At 45.8% G+C, this 21703-nt stretch overlaps 1 protein-coding gene across 6 annotated transcripts in view; it reads left to right on the top strand.

Moving 5' to 3' along the window:
- Kif13a (kinesin family member 13A) overlaps window positions 1–21703 on the top strand; it is a 181131-nt gene that overhangs the window by 107060 nt on the left and 52368 nt on the right. For all 6 annotated transcript variants that reach the window (XM_034509712.2, XM_034509711.2, XM_034509713.2 and 3 more), the window contains exons 10-18: window positions 6081–6192; window positions 7255–7467; window positions 8403–8513; window positions 10034–10168; window positions 12184–12314; window positions 13288–13374; window positions 13470–13636; window positions 19712–19925; window positions 21104–21266. In XM_034509712.2, coding sequence (XP_034365603.1) covers window positions 6081–6192; window positions 7255–7467; window positions 8403–8513; window positions 10034–10168; window positions 12184–12314; window positions 13288–13374; window positions 13470–13636; window positions 19712–19925; window positions 21104–21266 — 1333 coding nt within the window. The remainder of the gene's footprint in view (window positions 1–6080; window positions 6193–7254; window positions 7468–8402; window positions 8514–10033; window positions 10169–12183; window positions 12315–13287; window positions 13375–13469; window positions 13637–19711; window positions 19926–21103; window positions 21267–21703) is intronic.

Genomic DNA, 21703 nt, shown 5'->3' on the forward strand with positions numbered 1-21703 from the left:
GGTGGGGAGGACCAAGCAAAGAGCATCCCTTTGTTAGGAATTCATTTCCTGCTACTGATACACCCTCCCTCTGCAGACAGGCTTGCAAGGCAACAGAAGAATTTATGAGAATCTAGAATGCATGTATGTGGCCTTGATGTAACCAATACTAGTATCCGTTTTATGTCTGTCTGTCTGTCTGTCTGAGTTCTCCCTTATGCCTAGAAAGGTTCTGAGTTTTCAGTAATAGCTCATCTGATCTGCCCATCAGCATTCTCTTTTTAATTTATTTATTTGTGTATGTATGCATGCTTGCAGGTGACCTGGAAGGCCGGAAGAGGGTCCCCTAGAATCGAAGGTATAGGCAATTGTGAGCTGCCATGTGGATGCTGGGAATCTAACCCTAGTTCTCTAGTAGAGTGTCTGGGTCATCTCTTCAGCCCAACCGGCCATCAGCATTTTAAGATGTATTTTGTATCTTCATCTGGTCAATGAGAAAACCCAGGCAGACAGCAGTCAGGTAGTAAAGCTAGGACTCTAAGTGCAGTTCCTGGGTCTGACTGCTGGAACACTCCAGGGGCTGTGTGCTGTTTGCCTGGCACAGTCTGATTCTTTGGTCTAGCATGGATATTAGTGATGCCTCCTCGTATATAGATACCAAGTTATTAAGAAATCCTGACTAGTCTGAACTGGATTGCCTCCAGGCTTCATGGTAGCGTGGTCTAGATCCCCTAGTGACTTCTCCACAATGACTTATGAGTTCTTCTTGAACTCTGCTCCTTTCCTAACCTACACACCAAGGTCCCTGACAAATGGTATGTGTGCCTTCCTGCTGCTTTGTGAGGTGGGACCTCTGTTCTTTTGATGCCCTCTGTAGCTTTCACGTGTCTTGTCTTATGTAAGGCACAGAATGGGTCATTTTGTGTCTGCTGATACAACAGGTGGTTTAAATACTAGTGAGCTGATGTTTGGAAAAGTCACGTAAGTGAAAACCCATCAGACGTGAATCATGAGTGGACTTGGTGCGTAGCCCGAACAATACCAAATAGCTCCACACTGTAAGTTCCAAGACTGGTGCACATGTTAAAGGACTTGACTTCTTCAGGTATAATTAGAGTCAGGTCTTTGAGATCTAGTAGAGATTATCCAAGTAGACCCTATCTGTCAAAGGCTCCTTCAAATGAAAGATGAGGGTGAGCCTGAGACACAGCAAGGGGAGCGAGGGACCTGACTTGTTTTCTGCTGGAAGATGGAGGAGAGGACCGAGAGTTAGGAGTGGGGGGACCTGTGGAAGGTAGGAGACAATAGAATAGCATGGGGGCTCCCTAGACCCCACCCACCCAGTTCCCTAGACCCACCCACCCAGGGAATGCAGACCCACCAACACCTTGGCTTTAGTTTGGTGGTATGCAATCTGAGTTTCTGTAAGATTATAAAGCCATGTGTAGATTTAAGCCATGACATCTGTGATAATATATGACAACAGGATGGTGACTCTTGAGGGAACCTCTGGGTCAGGAGAGAGAGCACCGCCGCTCTGGAAGCAGGAGGCACGGGAATTCTCCTGAGGAAGCAAAATCAAGATCACTCTCATGAGTTAACTGCTAGACTGTTGCACTAAACCAGTGGTTCTCAACCTGTGGGTCCTGACCCCTTTGGGGATCATATAGCAGATGTCCTGCCTATCAGATATTTACATTATGATTTGTAACAGTAGGAAAATGAAGTAGCAGTGAAGTAATATTATGGTTATGGTCATAACCATAAGGAACACGAGGAACTGTCTTAAAGGGTTGCAGCGTTAGGAAGGTCGAGAACCACTGCTCTGGACGGTTTCTACAATGATCTTTGTTTACTCACATGGATATTTTTCTATTTATTATGGAAACTGTCCAAGATCCCTCCAGGAGGTTATAGGGTATAGAACAAATACAATACAAAATTTTCAAAGACTCCCAAATTTCAAACACTCGTACATTCAAGGATCTCAGATGAGAAGTACAGGCTTTAACTTTGCAGAACCATTTTAGCAAGTGTGTGATGAACGATGATTAGAACACAGGGTAGAGTGAATTGCAGACCCTGGCTTTGGGAAGCGGAGCAGAAAGAGCTTTGGAGCTGATGTGTTGGGACATAGGTTGCCATAGAAACGTGTGGAGAACAGTGAGAACCCAGCAGAGGTGATTGGTAGCTGGAGGGGTGGGGTCAAAATGGGCTTCCCAGAGGAGACCCTTCAATTTCCTGGTTATCCAAACCTGCCATGTAACCTTCCCTCAGTTTCTTCCTCTAAGAGACTAAGGAAGCTGTCAATCAGGTACATTTACAGTGAAGATTCAGCCAGCGGTTTCTTGTAAGGTGCATAGGACAGCAGCTGGCAGCCAGGAAGCTGAGCGTGTGCTAACCATGTTAATAAGATGGAAAAACTGTCCCACAAATGGCTTTCTAAGCCTCATGACCAGCCGGATGCTGAAGCTAAAGAAATTGCTGATGTATTTTGTAAATGTGCTCTTGGTCTCTCGGCCCGGCTTCTTTATATGAAGCATTAATAATCCTCTTGAGCAGACCTGTCAGCAGCTTCGCACGACTTCAGTGCCTGTTTAATGGGCCACAGATTTAGGGGTTTCGTCTCTCCCAAAGCTCTTAAGTGCTTTAAGTGTGGGACACTCCTCGAGTTTAAAGAACAAAGGCATCAAGGCACCGTGTGACTGCAGCTACCCTGGAATGTACCAGATAGAGGTTCTCTGCAGACATTCTTCCTGTGGAGGCAGGGTGACAAATTGTCCGCCAGAATGCCAGGCGGCAACTCCACCTGTCGGGTGAGAGTGGAATGGAGACGCCATTCCCTGCCGCTGGACTCTGGTCCCTCAGTTTTTCTGCACACAGATTGAGTTCATGGAATGCCCTTCCCAAGGCCCCCGGATGAGGACAGCCATTCACTTGTGTTCTCAGCCTCGTGGCAAACTATTCCTAATCTTGTTTCTGTCTCTTCTGTTGTGGTAAAGTGTCTTCATAGATCGTTACCCTGGTCACTTAGGAGGCTGGGGTAAAAAGAAACAACATCAAGGCTTGTCTAGGCTACAGAGTGAATTCAGGGCTAGGCTAACCTGGACAACATAGTAAGGTCCTGTCTTTGACACACACACAAAAAGAAAGAAAGAAAGAAAGAAAGAAAGAAAGAAAGAAAGAGAGAGAGAGAGAGAGAGAGAGAGAGAGAGAGAGAGAGAGAGAAGGAAGGAAGGGAAAAGAAGAACAAAAGAAAGCTGTGGGTTTATTTCAATGGTATAGTACTGACCCCCAGTTCAGAAAAAAAATTTTTTTTAAGTGTACAATACTATTTCTAAAACTGGGTTCCATTCAGGAAATACTCAAATATATCACTTCTAGGATTAGGCCGTGCAACTTTTTATAATTTATAAGCTTAGTACGTCTTTCATTTTCCCTTCTTGGATACTTTACCTGGTTCATGCCATCTTGTTGCGGGAGAGCCTGAGCCTAGGCCTGCTGCTCAGGAGTTAGAGCCTTGTCCTGACTGCCTAGCCCCTAACGGACTCTTCAGAACAACTGCTGTGCAGTCCACACCGAGTTTCTTGGGGGCTTCCTTTTCTGGTAGTTTTAAGAGGCTTGGCTCTCAGCTGGGGTCACTATCAATTTCAAAATCCAGAGTGTGAATGGCGCCTGGCATCAGGGCAGGTGTGCACGGTGCCTCTTCTCACTCCTCTGGGCGTTCCTACCCACAGTCAGTTTCCGGGGAAGACTGGTCAACCCCTAAAGAGCAGCTCCTCATCAGGGTCCTTGTTTCTTTGACCCACTTTTTGACCTTCCAATGAACTCAAATTCCTTAGCAGTTCCCAGGCCAGATGCATTATGGATATTTCGAGAAGCCTTTTTTTTTTTTTTCTTTCTACTCATTTTGAACCTGTTTAAGAAAATCCCTTGAATTTGCTTTTTGTCTATCATTTCCAAAGTGTAAAATAAACAGAAAATAGATGCAAAACGTTTACCAAGGAACAAATAATCCGAAGAAGAAATGCCCATTAAAATGATAGATATATAACATAAACACATTCACTAAGAATGTACTCCAATATCAAAAAAAAAAAAAAAAAACAGATTTCAACAATGCAGAAATCTACGTGTGAGGGAAGAATTCTTGTGATTAAAGTTTTAAGGTGCAGAAAAAAAGGAAAGAGAAAAAATTGAATTACAACTCAAATTCTTCCCCTCATCTGTTGCATTTGTTATAGCTACTTTAATTCTGTTTTTGAGCCTACTAGCTTGTTTTGTCTAAGAAACAAAAAAATTTTTTTGTTAAATTTGAGTCTGAGACTTTGTGTTTGTGTGACTGTGTCTATGTCTGTGTAAGGTCCTTTGATTGCAGGTTCCCACAGAGGCCAGAAGAGGGCTGGGTGATACAGACACTAGAATTCTAACTCAGGGTTCTCAAGCGCTTTTAGCTGCTGACGATCTCTCTAGCCCCCATTTGTTTTCTTTTTGATCCCAACTTCTCCATTATAACATGTTAAGTGGCTTTTAAAGTTTTGCTACTTTTAAATACCATGGTTTGTGGGAGACAATGGGTGGAGCTCAAGTAGAACAGCCATGAGGCCCTTCCTTCATCCGCAGCTCCACCCAAACCCAATGAAAACAAAGCAGAGCTACTTAGAAATGCCTCCATACAGGTCTTCCTTCCCTGCTGTCAGCCCCTCCCTCTTAGCCCCTCCCTCTTCCTCTGTCCTACTCCAGAGCTGATAAGAGATCTAAAGATTAGGAGTTTCCTAACCGCAGACAAAGGAAAAGGTAGAATGAAAAAGAGTTTTGGAATCACTGTTCACCCTCCAACACTGAGCAACCATTGCTGTCCTGCTGGAGACTCCTGCAGCAGCGCCCCCACCCTCTACCGCCCCCCACCCCACTGCCTTTGGTCGCCAGCCCCAGAAGGCACTCCTTTAAACCCACGCACAAGTTACACACCAAAACACAGTCGGTGTTTCTCCGAAGGCAGATTGTATTGGACCACCAGGAAAGGTTGTCAAATGTGTGTGGTTGCATCCTGCTGGACGCCACCCTTCAGCAGGGTCGGGCCTGCATTTCTGACAGGTTCCCAAGATGGTGATTGATGGTTTAGGTCTCAGGATTATGCGTCATTAGTGATGAGTCTAGACAGCTGAGTATAGACATCCTTGGGTACTGTCAGATGTAAGTTCTCAAAATTTAGAATTTAGTGTGTGTGTGTGTGTGTGTGTGAGAGAGAGAGAGAGGGAGTGTGTGAGAGAGGGAGAGGGAGAGAGGGAGTGTGTGAGAGAGGGAGAGGGAGACAGAGAGAGAGAGAGAGAGAGAGAGAGAGAGAGAGAGAGAGAGAGCGCTAGCTTTGTCTGATTTCTGAAGAGGCTTCTGTGGTTTTCTTAAAAACCCTTGAGGCCGGGCGGTGGGGACGCATGCCTTTAATCCCAGCACTTGGGAGGCAGAGGCAGGCGGATTTCTTAGTTCAAGGCCAGCCTGGTCTACAGAGTGAGTTCCAGGACAGCCAGGGCTACACAGAGAAACCCTGTCTCAAAAACAAACAAACAAAAAAAACCTTGAGTGTTTACCCATGCTCCTTTGAGTGGCAGAGTTTGAGAGCGAAGTCAGATGCTGTCCTCTGTTTGGGCATGTCTTCGCTTTTGTGAAACTTTGTTAACCCCACACTGAGTCATGTGGCCAGCATTAAGAGCTAAGTTATGGGGGTTGTTCTGCCTGGTGCAAGAGCAGAGGCCTGAAGGGCCCCAATCTGACCTGAAGATGAAGTAATCCATACTTTAATATTTGGAGTGAATTAGTGCTTTCCAGTATGATTTTATAATTGCACGTTTCCAGGTTCTAAAATACACACTTTATAAATGCTGTAATTAAGCATAATATTTTCCTTTAGAAATTCTCAATTTTTTATTTTATGCTAATGGCTTACTTTTCTCTTTGTTCTTGGCTTTCTGGGGAAATTATTGGAGATTTAACTGACTGTTGATTTAACCGTTCTGCATATTTTATTCTTGTTTTCTAGAAAGGTTGTTGTTTTATGAAAGCAAACATTCTGAAAAACTTAATTTTTGCTCCTCTTGTGGCAGATCACTTACAACCCTGGGGTTGGTTATATCGTCACTGGCTGACCAGGCTGCTGGCAAAGGCAAAAACAAATTCGTTCCTTATCGAGATTCGGTTCTCACTTGGCTTCTTAAGGTAATTTGTTAACCTACAGTTCATAGTTATCTAAACCTTGCTGTTTCCAGAGTGATAGCTGGTTTGCTTTGTTTTGGGTTTTGTTTTGTTTTGTTTTGTTTGTTTTTGTTTTTGTTTTTGTTTTTGGATACAGGGTTTCTCTGTATAGCCCTGGCTGTCCTGGAACTCACTCTGTAGACCAGGCTGGCCTCGAACTCAGAAATCCACCTGCCTCTGCCTCCCAAGCGCTGGGATTAAAGGCGTGTGCCACCACCGCCCGGTCAAGTAATAGCTGTTTAAGAAGTGTGTAGGGGTAACCAGGCACACAGTATTGCCTAACAAGGCACACAGTACTGCCTAACAAGGCACACAGTACTGCTTAACCAGGCACACAGTACTGCTTAACCAGGCACACAGTATTGCCTAACCAGGCACACAGTACTGCTTAACCAGGCACACAGTACTGCTTAACCAGGCACACAGTATTGCCTAACCAGGCACACAGTACTGCCATTGTAATTCTTAGTGATGCACAACAAAGATATTTTGTAGAGTGTATAGAGATGGCTCAGCAGGTAAGACCCATTGCTTGAGTAAGCTTGAGTCTCTGAGTTCCAGTCCCCAGCATCCATGTGAACAGCTGGGCATGGAGATGGTAGAGCTTGCCAAACACCAGCCTAGCTGAGGTACCTGGCTTCCAGTTTAGAGACATACTATAGAGGAATTAAAAGTGACAGAGGAAGACATCCAATAGCTTTTTTTACCTCCTCATGTGCGTACCTATACATACATACACACACACACACACTCATATGCATGTGCCACACAACAGCATACAGACACAAATCAATGCTTCTTTATTATTACTTTATTCTGTCACAATGTCCTTTGGCAGGTACTATTTATTTGCTATAGACAGGCCACGTTTCATCTTTTTTATAAAACGGTGTGCAAAATGTTAACACACAGTCATTTTACATTTTCTTCTGGGAGAACAAAGTCCATGTGGCTATTCCCTGCTTTTATCGTGTGCTGGCATGAGATGGTGTTCAACAAGGTGCTGCTATTTGAAATTCTTTATAGGACAATTTAGGAGGCAATAGCCAGACCTCTATGATAGCAACCATCAGCCCAGCAGCAGACAACTATGAGGAGACACTGTCCACGCTACGATACGCAGACAGAGCCAAGAGGATTGTGAACCACGCTGTCGTGAATGAGGACCCCAATGCCAAGGTCATCCGAGAGCTTCGAGAGGAAGTGGAGAAACTGAGAGAGCAGCTCTCACAGGCTGAGGTAATGCCTGTCTGCTGTGCCCTGTTGCTGATGTCCCTTCACTTGGGCGTCTGATGGGTAAGGGTGTGCTGGCTTGCAGCCCTGGGTCATATCCATGTGACTCGGCATTTCAGTGTGCAGCGTCTGCTGTGGGCCAAGAGATATTGTAAAGAACAACGTGACTGACCCCGACTGCTGCCCTGGCAACCTGCAGACAGGAGGAAAAGGATGTCATTCCTGTCACTGCCTAATTGTTTGCTTCAGTCGGTCACGTGGCCTTTGAACTTCCAAAGGGAAATCCTAAGAACAGTGTGTGGTGGTTTTTTTTTGTTTTGTTTTTAAATTAACATTGTAAATTGTTTTCACAAGGCTTTCAGAGAATCCAAGCATCCTTTCCCTTAGTCTTGGAGATTGAGTCTTTTTGATAGACAGGTTCCTAAGTGGTTACTGTAGCCACAAGATATTTATGGGTGACACTATTGATTTCTGTCTTATTGACAAATAAATAAATCCACTTAAATAACATTTTCCCTATATTGAGATATTTCAGAGATAAACTTTAGCATTTTTTTTTTCAATCTTTAAATGAAACACCTGTTAGTCTTTATTGATTTTTTTTTTCCTCTATATACTGGCTTGCTTTTTTTTTCTGCCTCTTTTTTAAAGGAGCAAGCAACCATGTCCTCCTCTTCCAGTTACTGTAATGAGTGAAGTCCAAGGCCCAGGCTGACCGTGTGTGACTTAATTGCTTTTGAGAGACTATCACTACTTGCCAAGGAAGGACATAAGGATTCTGAGATATAGCTCATCACTATTTAGCATGCTTATAGCTGCATACAGAGGGTGCAGGGCCCTGTGTTCAACCCCCAGTACCACAGACAAGGATACCATTCGATATATTCTGTACACAGTGCTGGAGAGATTGTGAAACCTGATGTCTCTGGTTTATTCTAAAGGCCATGAAGGCCCCCGAGCTGAAGGAGAAGCTCGAAGAGTCTGAGAAATTGATAAAGGAGCTAACAGTGACGTGGGAAGAGAAGCTGAGGAAGACGGAAGAGATTGCACAGGTGGGCTCACGAGTCAGCCTCCTTCCACCTGCTGCCTCCTCTAAAACCCTCCAGAGCAGTGTTTCTCAACCTTCCTGGTGCTGTGACCCCTTAATACAGTTCCCCATGCTGTGCTGATTCCCCCCAACCACAAAATCATTTTTGTCGCTGCTTCGTAGCTGTACTTTTGCTACTGTTGTGAATCACGATCTAATATCTGATAGGCAGGATATCTGAGTATAGGACCCCCGTGAAAGGGCCCTTCACCCACAGAGGTTGAGAACCGGTGCCTCAGGGCCTTGCTCTCTCTGCCGAGCTCATGTTAAAGCACCAGCTTCCCGTCTTTCAGCAGTCTGTGTGCTCCTGTGTGACATTCTGCTGGGACACTCCACTGAATGAGCAAGGCCGGGGGGCTCTTTCCTCCTTTCTGCCCCTCATAGGAACAAAAGTCCACCTTGTGATAGAGCAGGGCTTTGGTTGTTTTGGTTGGTTGGTTGGTTTGGTTTGGTTTTTTGGTTTTGGTGGTTTTGGGTTTTTTTGTTTTTTGTTTTGTTTTGTTTTGTTTGGGTTTTTGTTTGTTTTTGTTTTTTGTTTTTGGGTGTTTGGGTTTTTTTGTTTTTTGGGTTTTTTTTTGTTTGTTTGTTTTGTTTTGTTTTGTTTTGTTTTTAGATCTCTTGGCATTGAGAGCTCTGCTTGGCAGAAACCTTTAAAACACACCACACAATAGGTTTTCACCATGTGCTTCTTTGTGCCTGTTGGAAGACGCTGTACGAGCAGTCACTGAAACGGGCTGTGGCAAGGGTAATAAAGCCGGAGTGTGCCCAGGGTCACGTTGTGCATTTCAGGAGCATAGCTTCTGCTTGTCTCCTCTTACAAGAGCATGTGTTTCCATGAGAGGCCGGCTTTGTTTTATTGGCTACGGTGTTCCCAGCCATAGATAGTACCCGCCACGTTCTACACTCTAGTGCACAAGTCTTACATGGACAGGTGGAGCCAAGACTTGTCATTACAGGTTTCTACCTCCTCCTCCAACTCTGTCTCCCACTGTTTTCCCCATTTGCTAGGAGTTCTTTGCCCCTGAAATCGTCCTCTGCACAGTCTGCTGTGCTTTCCAGGGATCACTTTTTAAACAGTTAATCTTGCTTCTTCCTGTTGATATTCATCCAATGCTCCAAGAATTGTCTTGCACATTCTCAGCCCATCCTGTTCTCTCAGCCCATCATGATGGCCCTCCCAGGAAACCATGCAGCCCTTCCTAGCCCTCCTTGGCATAACGATACTCTGTTTTGCATTCTAGTTAAGTAGTCTTGTTCTCTCTCCCAAACCTTCAGTTTCTATAAGCCGACACTGTGTGATTCACCTGCGGTGCCCTGTGACACTGTCGTGCCCTACACTGCAGTCCTTAGTAAACTTAGTTGAGCTGGGTAGAATGTGTCATCTATTTGGCATTGTCCCCAGAAGCAGTGACTTACTCTTTCCATGGATACGTCTTGTGACTAGAACAACAAAGCATCTCTGCTTCTGTCTGTTTCTATGACCAGGAAAGACAGCGGCAGCTGGAGAGCATGGGGATCTCCCTGGAGACCTCTGGCATTAAGGTGGGGGATGACAAGTGCTACCTCGTCAACCTGAATGCAGACCCTGCCCTCAACGAGCTTCTGGTTTACTATTTAAAGGTGAGAAGATATATGAGAACAGACCACCATGCTCTCGAGTCATCCCAGCTGAACCTGGATGCCCTGCCCCAGGACTTCCATTTTTGTGTCTGACATTGCCCTCAATAGCAGTAAAATAGTGATGGTGCAGCCCCTCCCCATTGATCATAAGAAACAGCCTTTGTCCCACCGATGCCCTTGAGGACAGGCTACAGAGGGGACAACTTAGGGTACACCCATAGAAGAAGGACTCAAATGTAAGGTCACCAAGTTCTGAGGTGTCTGGGGTCCGACCACAGTGATACTAAGAAACCCTGGGAGAACCTTCACTGTAACACTAGGAAGATATCAAGTCCCACACAAGCCTAAAGAGACCCTAGAGCAAAGCTCCAAGTCTGTCCTAGCTCCGACCCTATTATCTGGAAAGGACTTTCGTTTTATAGTCACCCTTTAGAATGGCCTCTTAGCATTGGCTCTGTGCCCTTGTGTGCACTGAGCATGCTGGGGGCATCTCCAAAGTGGTTTTCCAACATCCTACCATTAGATCCTATGTGCATTCTTTTTTCTTTTTCTTTTTTTTTTTTTTTTTTTTTTTTTCCTGAGACAGGGTTTCTCTGTGTAACAAACTCTGGCTGTCCTGGACTTGCTTTGTAGACCAGGCTAGCGTCAAACACATAGAGATCCACTTGCCTCTGCCACCAGAGTGCTGGGATTAAAGGTGTGTGCCACTGTGCCTGGCCCTATGTGCATTCTTTAAAAGTATCAAAGACTCCCGTGAACTTTTATGTGCCTAGGTTGTAGCCATCTGTATGTGTGGCATTAAAACTGGAGGAGGCGCTGTAAGGCAAACACTTTGCTGTCAGTTTGCAAAGCTATGTCATCGCTAGTCCGGTGCCTGTAAAAGCCCTGCCGTTCATTCCTGATAAAATGAGAAAGTCTGGTTAAATGACCTTTGGTTTGTCCTAAAATAGTGTTGACATCATGGTCTCCTAAAAGGTCAAGAGATGTCAGGGGTTCTTTGGCTGTATATGCAGAACTAGTAGACAACTTTATTAAGCAAGAAATGGGACAGCAGAGCCAGGTGTGGTAGTCCATACCTGTAATCTCGGTATTTGGCAGGTGTAGGCCAAAAAGATTGGGAGTTCAGGCTCATCTTCCACTATATAGCAAATTAAGGGCCAACATGATTTTTTTCCTTTTCTTTCTTGCCTGCCCCTTAAGAGTTACAAGAGTTCCCAGTCGCAGCTATCAGCACCAACCCCAATGGTCACACCTTGCTGCCTTCTTCCTCAGTTTACCTGTGATGTCAAAGCTGGCCTTCAACACTGAGGCTTAGGAGGAAATGGCATGTTGGTACCCACTTCAAATAGTGAATATTCAATCTGAATGAGAAGTCAGTGTGTGCTACTGCTAAATCACATTTTCTTATGTTTTAAAATGACACCTGATCACCACTGATACAAGAGCAGGTTTTGGTAGAGTTTAAACATTTTTAAAAATTGTTTCGGGCTGGAGAGATGGCTCAGTGGTTAAGAGCACCAACTGCTCTTCCAGAGGTCCTGAGTTCAAGTCCCAGCAACCACATGGTGGCTCACAACCATCTGTAATGGGATCTGGTGCCCTCTTCTGGTGTGTATGAAGAGAGCAATGATGGTATACTCATATGCATAAAATAAAAAACTAAATCTTTAAAAAAAGTTGTTTCAAGGTAAGCTTTTGGCTTAAAAAATATGTTATTTGCTTGTCTGTCTGTCTGTCTGTCTGTAGCCAGGCATGTACATGCCACAGAGTGTGAACAGAGATCAGAGAACTATTTTCCTCTACCATGTAGGTCTTAGGGATTGAAGTCACATCATTAGGCTTGGTGGTGAATGCCATTATCCGATGAGACGTCTCACAGCCCACCCTTGGCTTTCATGCTCCTGTTCTCCCATGCGATGATTAATTCATACTCCTGATTTATTCCAAGTGCCTGTGAGCATTTCTGGTTGAGTCACTTGTGAACTTGGTTTCCTGTCTTCAATTGAATGTTCTAGGATCACACCCGAGTGGGTGCAGATACCTCTCAGGACATCCAGCTCTTTGGAATAGGGATTCAGCCTGAGCACTGTGAGATCGACATCGCAGCGGATGGAGACATCACTCTCACGCCCAAAGAAAACGCAAGGTAGGAGGCAGCTGTGGAGGCTTCCGCCCCTCCTTCGTTTTCAGGACACTGGCCCTTTCCCTTTGCTTGCTGTAGGTACATCAAAGTTAAGGATACACTAGGTATCCTAGAAGATTTACTTTCTGGTTACGGAGGGTGTATTAATTACCATTCTCGTTGCCTTAACCAAAAACAAACAAAATACAAAAACCAGAGGAGGGGCATATTTTGGCTCTTGATTTGAAAGAGTACGGTCCATATGGCTAGCAAGTCATGGTGGCATGAATGGCTGGTGGAATGGTAAAGGATCCGTGAGAGGATAAAGCATCTGGTACTGTCATGTGTCATCTGGAAGTCGTCCTATCTAAACACTGGGTAGCTTTATCCTCCAAGGTCTGCCCCAGTGACTCACTTCCTTCAGTGAGGCTCCGCCTCCCAAATTCCACAACCTTTGAATACAGCGCCACCCAGTGGAAAGCAAGTGTTCTAGCATGTGAGCCTGTGGAGACATTGCACATTGAAATCATAGCAGATTGAGAACTAATAGCGCTCTTTTTAGCGCCATTACAGCAAAGCCTTAGTTGCCAGGGTTAAACTACTACACTGAAGGGTATATGTTTTCATGAATGAATTTCAGAAGTTCAGGTGTCAGAATCCTGTGGAGCCCAGGACTTTACTAATGAGAGATTATATGAGAATAAGACTTAAAAGGAAAGATCATCTCCGTCATGATTTGTCATCAGATTTCTCTGAGCATCTTTTAGGGGATTTACTGTCAACTAACTACCTGTCTCTCTTCATTAGAAGTCCACAGAGTTTGGGGAATTCCTCTCTGAGGGCCTTGGCAGGCCCTGGCTCACTGCTGACACTGTTTCTGTTACTCTTTCAAATGTTTCCCAGAATGCAACCATTAGGAGACCATTCCCTGTCAGTTCTTTGAGTCTTGAGGCTACTGTCTTCTCTCCACCTGGCACCTTCCTCTGTGTCCCTCCAGGTCGTGTGTGAATGGCGCCCTTGTCTGCAGTACTACCCAGCTGTGGCACGGTGACAGGATCTTATGGGGAAACAACCACTTTTTTAGGTACCAGCTTCATGCTTTCTACTGCCTTTTATTTCCATTGTTTTCTGTTCTGTATAAATCAAGCTGATATTATTTAATGATGAAAACCTCCACAGAATTAACTTGCCTAAAAGGAAACGGCGGGACTGGCTGAAAGACTTTGAGAGAGAAACCAGTGCTGCGGAACATGACCTGGACGCTGCGAGCGAGGCTTCCTCAGAACCCGACTACAACTACGAGTTCGCACAGATGGAGGTCATCATGAAAACACTGAACAGCAATGGTAAGAAAGTTGGTGACTCCTGGGCTGGGGAGATGGCTCAGTGGTTAAGAGCACCAGCTGCTCTTCCAGAGGTTCTGAGTTCAATTCCCAGCAATCACATGGTGGCTCACAACCATCTGTAAAGAGATCTGATGCCCTCTTTTGGTGTGTCTGAAGACAGCAACAGTGTGCTCACATACATAAAATAAATAAAGCTTTAAAAAAAAAATACAGTGGATCCTACCTACCTACCTATACCCTATACCCGAGGGACACTGGTATAGAAAGAAGCAGAGCCATCCTGAAGCTTAGACACAGCCAGTCCTTTATTTACAGAGGCAGCAGGAGTAGCATCAGGGTGGCACAGAGAATTCAGGTGGAACTGGGGAGTGTGCAGATGGCTCCCATCCCCAAACCAGTTATGGTAGCATTTCCATGCTCACAGAGTATTTACTATTGCTTGGATTTGACAACTATAAATATATATATATATATATATATATATATATATATATATATATATATACACACACACATATACACATACATATATACACACAAATTTTCTGCCATTGGCCTTGTCATTTCTGAGAGAGTGAAAAAAGTCGCTGAGAAAATATGGATCCAGGAATTTCGACTATGAAAGGTAGCATTTACTATGCGCTCAGTTGGAAATTATACTTCCATGGAGGCTTCCTTAACTGACAGGCTCCAGTACCTTTGGTGAAAATGATGCTTAAAGTGACAACCTGTTCTCCAGGCTGTTTACCTGCTTAGGATAATGCCCGCCTTCCTCCACCAGTCCTCCTGAGAGGTGCTTCCCTCCGTGGCTCATGCACATGTCTGATGCAGTCAGATGAGCTGGTAGCCTTGGTGTCCTCAGAATTCCGTCTCCTGCTAGGTGGCTTCCCGATCGTAAGCCTGTCAGCCTGGTGGTCGTCTCCGTGGTGGTCCTACTTGAAGATCCTCTTCCCCCTCCTGTGGTTTCAGACGAAGCTGGTCCACCAACACTGGGAGAGAGGTTCTTAACTGCTGCCTTAGCATGTGGGAGCTGGCTGGCTTTCAGCTTGACGCTGTGTGCTTCAAGCTTTGGCAAAGTCTAACAGGCAGTATTGGGGTGAAACAAAGGTTTTCTGCCTGACAGAAATGCTTCTTGATCATGACCGAGGAACGTTTTCTTCCCCCAAAATGACACCTCAACCAGATTCCAGCTCTGGTACCTTACAGCTGTCCTTTTCCATACACACCCAGCCGCATAGGAGAGTGTCTTAGGTGTTATTGCTGCTGTTACTAATGGCTTCATTCAGACCTTGGCAGATCAGGGGAATGGCACTTTTAAATGTAACCTCCGTTATCCCAGTAACCACTGAGACCTCTAGAGTAAATACTGACCTAAAACCCAGCTCATTTGCATGTAGATGAGCTGGGAAAATGGCTCCCCCAGTTAAGAGCTTGCTCTGCAAGCCCGAGGACCAGCATTCTGGTCCATGGAACCCATGGAAAAGCACAAAAAAAAACCATGGCAGCTCACCTGTCGTCCAGCATGGGGGAGGTGGAAACAGGATCCCTGGAACAAGCTGCCCAGCTGGATCTGTTGGCTTGGTGAGCTCTGGGTTCTAGGGAGAGTCCTGCATTAATATATAAAGTGGGGAGCCATACAGGAAGATACTTGATGTTAGCCTTAGGCCTGTACATGTATGCACCCACATGTGCACCCACACACATCCTCTGAACATTCATTCACACGTTACCATCCATGCATATAAACAATGAAGATAAAGTAGAAGAAAATCTAGCTCAGAACAATGATGTGTTTTTTCCCAAGGGCTTGAAATGAAAACCAAACACTAACTTCTTTTCTCCATGTTCTTCTGAAACCAGCTCTAAAGTAAAGACTGTTAGGGACCAGCACAGGTCATGGGCCAGTTTCTAACACCTAAGATGAGAAGTTTCTTTTTTCCCCCTGGACTTGGACTCCCTTTAGAACCCAGTGTGAGTCATTTCTAATGTTCTTTCTGATACCCTCTACCATCACCTGTGCCCTGTCTGCCCTGTGCTCAGGGTGACGGGTTAGTCTAGTCTTATCTCGTGTCAGCTAAGGAGCGAGTAGACTAATTAAGACATTGCTCTAGCCGGGCGATGGTGGCGCACGCCTTTAATCCCAGCACTTGGGAGGCAGAGGCAGGCGGATTTCTGAGTTCGAGGCCAGTCTGGTCTACAGAGTGAGTTCCAGGACAGCCAGGGCTACACAGAGAAACCCTGTCTCGAAAAACCAAAAAAAAAAAAAAAGGAAAAAAGACATTGCTCTAATCCCCCAACAAAGTATTCTTTCCTCTCTCCTGAAAATAATTTCGCTCTTTGATATCCTGACCTTAGGCACCAGACTCCCTGAATTTTGAAATGATTGACTTGAGGAGAGTGAAGTAGGAGTGTAGCTCAGTGGTAGGGTGACTGCCTAGTGTACACAAGGCCCTGGGTCCATGGGCAGCACTGGAGGAGGAGGGGAAGAGGAGAAAGGGGGAGAAATTAAGATGCCAGACTCTTGTTATTTGGTTGTGTCATTACAGGTCAGGCTTGTGTACTGGCCCATCTCAGAGGTAGATTACTTTGCTAATTTATTTTATTTACTAAAAATAAGACATACTTTATTCTAGAACCATTTTGAATGACTGTAACTTGGGGACACACATCTAGGTTACCTTAAATTCCGTATTTCAACATGGAAGAAGTTTTGAGAATTTTTTTTATCACTTTACCAAACAGAGGAAGCCATAAATCAAGGCAAGTTTAAAACACATTGATGAGTACATGAGAGAGGCGGGTACAGAAAAAGGGGGGAAGTTTTTTCTATAGGCCCAAGGTGCTGTCTAATGATACAGTCTTAGACTTGGGATTGGTGGAAGCTAGTGGTCTTTTGGGTTAATTATTCGAAGCGGTTTTTAGCTGTTAGTCACAGGATGTTAGCTCAGACACAGAGGTGGGCAAGAGTTGACTGTTCCAGAGGGCTAGCACTAGCCTAAGACCTGCACCATTGCAATATCTCCACTGTACTGAAATTCTAATCAGCTAGCCAGTCTCTGTAGACATGGCTTCTTTCCAAGAGTTCTCACTTACAGACCCTACTACTGGTCACGGAGCACATTTTGTGCAGTATGTGTGTGTGTTTGGTGGGGGGGGGGGGGGAGTTGCACATGTATTATTTATTAAATAACATAATGTCCCTTGTGGCTAGAAATCTCATCCCTAGGCTCTGACATAGATGAGGCTGAGTGGCAGGTGGGCCACTGAGGAAAGAAACGTCCGGATCATATCAAAACTATCAGCCATATTAGAATCTTTTTTTTTTTTTTTTTTAAGAGGCTGTGTAGTGTAGCAAAGGCATCAAACTGATTGACAGGAGAGAGAAGTATTATCAAAGATTTCCCAGGCTGGGGAGATAGCTTAGTCAGTACTTTCCTTCCAATTAGGAAGACCTGAGTTCAGTCTCTAGCACTCATATTTAAAGGAGGAACAGCATGTACCTGTAACCCCAGCACTGGGGAGGCAAGGACAGGAGGATCCTGCAGCTTGATGGCCCTCTAGTCTAGTCTAAATGGTGAGCCCCAGGCTAGTGAGCCCCTGGGTGTGTGTGTGGGTGGGGTGAGATATCTAAGCAGGGTACTTGGTACAAAGCCTAACAACCTGAATTTGATCCCCCAGAACCCACATAGTAGAAGGAGAAGCCCAACTCTGCAGGTTGTCTCCTACCTCCGCAGACATGCCGCAGCATGCATGCACATGCACACACACAAGATAAAGAAATGTTTCTAAACGTGGACAGTGCCTGAGGAGTGGCGCTCAAGATTGACCTCTGGCCTTCACGTGCACACATATCCACGTGCATCTCGCCTCACAAACATGAATACATACATGTGTACACTCATTGAAGAAAATCAAAATAAAATTTAAAGAGAAATAAGAGAGAGGGTCAGAGGTAAAACGGAGCCCAGCCCCTGAACAGGGCTGTGCCTGATGAGTCCCAGGACAGGACCTGGAAGTCCAGCTTGGGAGCTCAAGCACAGGACTAAGTTGCTGTCCTCTCTGTGTCTGTATCTTGGTCTGTGGCCCCAGTTTGTGCTGTGTCACCTTGGCCGCTGGTGCAGCTTTAAGTAGCCTGTCACGCAGCCTCTGTGACAGGAAACCTGGGTTGAGATCCTGTGTGTCAGCCTCTGGGGTCACGTGTGTTTCTGCAGCATAGAAAGCAGGAGTGTGGATTAAACACGTTCTTCAGGACCTGGGCAGTAAAAAGCTAACAGCAGGTTTTGCTTAGCATGAACAAAGCCCAAGGTTCAATCCCAGTGTGTCATTTGGGATCTTGTCACCAAACCCTGTAAAGCCATTTCTCAGTGATGAAAACGGATGCTGTTTTGAAGGGAAAAAAATGAATTCTCAAGGAATCTGGTTACTTGTTTTGAAGACCCTGTTCTTTGATGAGTGCCCATAAGGAGCACCTTCTTAAGATAAGAGCATTGTATCAACCTGTTTATCAAGTTGATATCTTACCCCCATTGACTAGCCAGCTTCCAATCTGAGCTCAAACTCTGGTGCTGTCATTGGTTGCTGTGTGACTTTGGTCATCTATATGAGTTTTCTGAGCCCCAGTTTCCAGAACATTAAAATGGAGATGCCGTTCCTCCATGGGGAAGGAGGTGGGGGCTGCAGGGTTCTTGGAAGATCATGCATGCGGAGTCAGTCTGGTCCCTTACTTGAGCTACAGCCAGTAGAGTCTGTGTTGGCATGGCCGCTGTCATTCTTAGTAAAACTACTCACGGTGTCTTGCAGTTACATGAAACCGCTCGTTTTTGCTTTGTTTTATTAACTTTATTTCTAAGGCTAGTGTGTTCTCTTACATGCTAATATAGAAAGGGTATTGTTTATGCTTATTGTACAAACTGATGGGCTACTTTGGAAGAGTTTTGTTGCTAGCCATGATCAGATGATTAAGAAACTTCGGAAGTATTTTTCAAATGTTTTCTGGACATTAAACTGAGAACTGAATAGGACTGTAGCACAGGCCATGAGGGCTGCTGGGAGATGCTCACTGTGATGGACAGGTCTCCGTTCCTCATGGTTGTCAAGTGGGCTGACTCTTTGCAGACTGCTCACTTGTGGTGTGACTTGGTGCATGTGCCATTGTCTGGATCTGGTATCCAGCTCATTGGTCATCACCACACAAGTACCCAGCCAATAGGCTTGTCAGAGTCAGGACCCACCTGTACCACAGCTATCCATAGAGCTGCTAAGGGCTGTATGTGTTGTGTGTACCTGTTTGTCCCTGGACCACTAAATGGCCAAAGGGATGGTGTTTCTTCTCTCTTCCTCTCCCTCTCCCCCCCTTGTCTCTGTCTCTCTTTCTCTTCCTCTTTTTCTTCCTTCTCCCTCCCTCCCTCCCTCCCTCCTTCCCTCCCTCTTCTTTCTTTCCTCCCTCCCTCCCTCCCTCCTCCCTCCTCCCTCCCTTCTCTCTCTCTCTCTCTCTCTCTCTCTCTCTCTCTCTCTCTCTCTCTCTCTCTTTCTTTCTCTAATTCCCATCTTAGGAATTAACAACTGAAAATTTCCACACCCTATACCTAGTCATTATTCAAAGGTCTGCTGTGATTTCTTCCCCATCTAGGGAAATTCAAGGGTAGGGAAGTTCACAGTGAGCAAGCAGAAGCCTGTTCAACGCATGCAGAAATCATGTTGAGTGTAAAAGTTGTGTGCTGTAAAGGTCAACTCATTAGACTCCTAGCCATGTGCCTTCCTGGGTTTTACAATGGTTTGACATCCAGTTCCTCCCCATCAAATGCCAGGAAGTTTATGACACAGACAGGTAAACAAGGGGATATGTTCAGCCCACTGAAGAAGGTAACAGTGGAAAAGGTTTACAGTTAGCTGAAGTGTTACCCAAAAGCAAACCAGGAGGATTTTTCCTATGAGCCTTCAGGCCTGTCACAGAAAGCAGGGGACCAGGCTAATTGTGAGCTGTTTGGTGCTGGAAGAAGCCCCTAAAGGCACCTGTGTAGACTCCTGTCTTTATCAGCTGCTTTCAGTCCCTTGCCTCTTCTCTCGGCTCACCAGATCCAGTTCAAAATGTGGTTCAGGTCCTGGAGAAGCAATACCTGGAAGAGAAGAGGACCGCCCTGGAGGAGCAGCGGCTCATGTATGAGCGGGAACTGGAACAGCTTCGCCAGCGGCTCTCACCGGAGAGGCAGCCGCCCAGCAGCGCCGCCGACCGCCTGGCCTACAGCAGCCAGACAGCCCAGCAGAAGGTGACCCAGTGGGCTGAGGAGAGGTAAGGATAGGGCCAGACCCCGTGTCAGGAATGATGGCTGCAGGGCTGGAGGTGAAGGGAGGAGAGACCTGGAAAAAAGGAGATTGGTGACCAGGGTCTAGTTTGGCTGTTAGTGTTTTCTTTCAGAGATATTACCCATCCTAAGTAGTTCACAGTAATGTCAGCTACCACAGAGCACCCCTCCCCGAGTCCCTAATCCCTGACCCTTTGACAAAAACAGTACCAACGTAGAGGGCTTAGGTTGGTGGGCCTTGAGACAGCAGAATTGTGAGTAATTCTTTAACAACAATACAGACAGAAAGTAGGGAGGTTTGCTGCTTGGTTTCTTTGCTTTTTCTTTCAGAAGGAGGTTTTGGTGCTTGAAGCCAGACCTTTTCCCCTGCTAGATATGCCACTAAGAACACCCCTAGTTTCTGGGTTGTAGATGGGTGGCTTAACAGAAACAGAAAGCTGGAGAGGAAAGTAAGGTGTGTTTGGGAGCCTGTGAGCAAGCTGTTTGTTGGCTCTGGAAGTGACTTATAGAGGAGCTGAAAGAATTCAGTCTAAGCATTAAGTTGAGTATGTACGAGATGACAAGCAGAGCATGTGAGAAGTGACCAGAGATGCGTGGAAGGCATGAGGACTGTCATGGGGTCTCAGTAGTAAATAAACAGGGAAGAAGGAAGAGAGGAAGGGAGGAAGGGAAGGGGGATGGAGGGAGGAAGGGAGGGAAGAAAAAAGGGGAGGGGGAAGGAAGGAGGGAGGGAGGGAGGGAGGAAAGGCAGAGAGGGAGGGAGGGAGGGAGGGAGGCAGGGAGGGAGGGAGGGAGGGAGGGAGGGTAACAAAAGATTACAGCAGCCCTGGTTGAGCTAGAACTGGCTATGTAAACAGGCTGGCCTTGAACTCACACAGATCTGCCTGCCTCTGCTGCCAACATCCTAGGATTAAAGACATGCACCACAATACCCAGTGCCTGGGTTTGTGTCTTTATTTAACACCAATCCTCAACCCCTCAATTTTGTCCCCAACTGTAGTTCTCAATGAGTGACCTATCTGTGGACAGGAGAGAAAACTTCCTAACAGTAATTTTGTTCTTGTCGATGGTATTGGCTACTGTTTTCTGACAGCCCCGCCCACTGAGAAAGGAACGGAACTCTGGTTTACTTCACACGTGTGCTTTCTTTTCTTTAACGTCACAGGGATGAGCTCTTTAGGCAAAGCTTGGCCAAGCTTCGAGAGCAGCTGGTGAAAGCCAACACTTTGGTGAGGGAAGCCAACTTCCTAGCTGAGGAGATGAGCAAGCTCACTGACTACCAAGTGACTCTTCAGATCCCCGCGGCCAACCTCAGTGCCAACAGGAAGGTAGGCGTGGCCCTAGGGAATGGGACCACGTGATGTAGGCTAGTAAATGCTGCGGCCTGGAATCTAGAGGTCACCTTTGTGAGCAGGTCCTGAGGAGGACTAGGGGCTTGGCTCTGTAAGCCTTTGGGTTGGTATATACCCGTAGGTATGCATGCTGGGTAAGCACACTTAGAAATGACAGAAGCAGAAGGCTGGGAAGTGGTGTGCACACCTTTAATCCCAGCTCTCAGGAGGGAGAAGCAAGCAGATCTCTGAGTTCAAGACCAGCCTGATCTACAGAGAGAGTTCCAGGATATCCAGAGCTACACAGAGAAACCCTGTTTTGAGAAGAACGAGTAGGAGGAGGAAGAGTTGGAAAGGATGGACGCAGAATTAATTTGGTGACTGAAAGACTTTCTGGCTTAATCGCTTTCTTGAAAAGAGTAAAACTAGGGACT

The sequence above is a fragment of the Arvicanthis niloticus genome, chromosome 8 (assembly GCF_011762505.2).
Source record: "Arvicanthis niloticus isolate mArvNil1 chromosome 8, mArvNil1.pat.X, whole genome shotgun sequence".
Classification (NCBI taxonomy): domain Eukaryota; kingdom Metazoa; phylum Chordata; class Mammalia; order Rodentia; family Muridae; genus Arvicanthis; species Arvicanthis niloticus.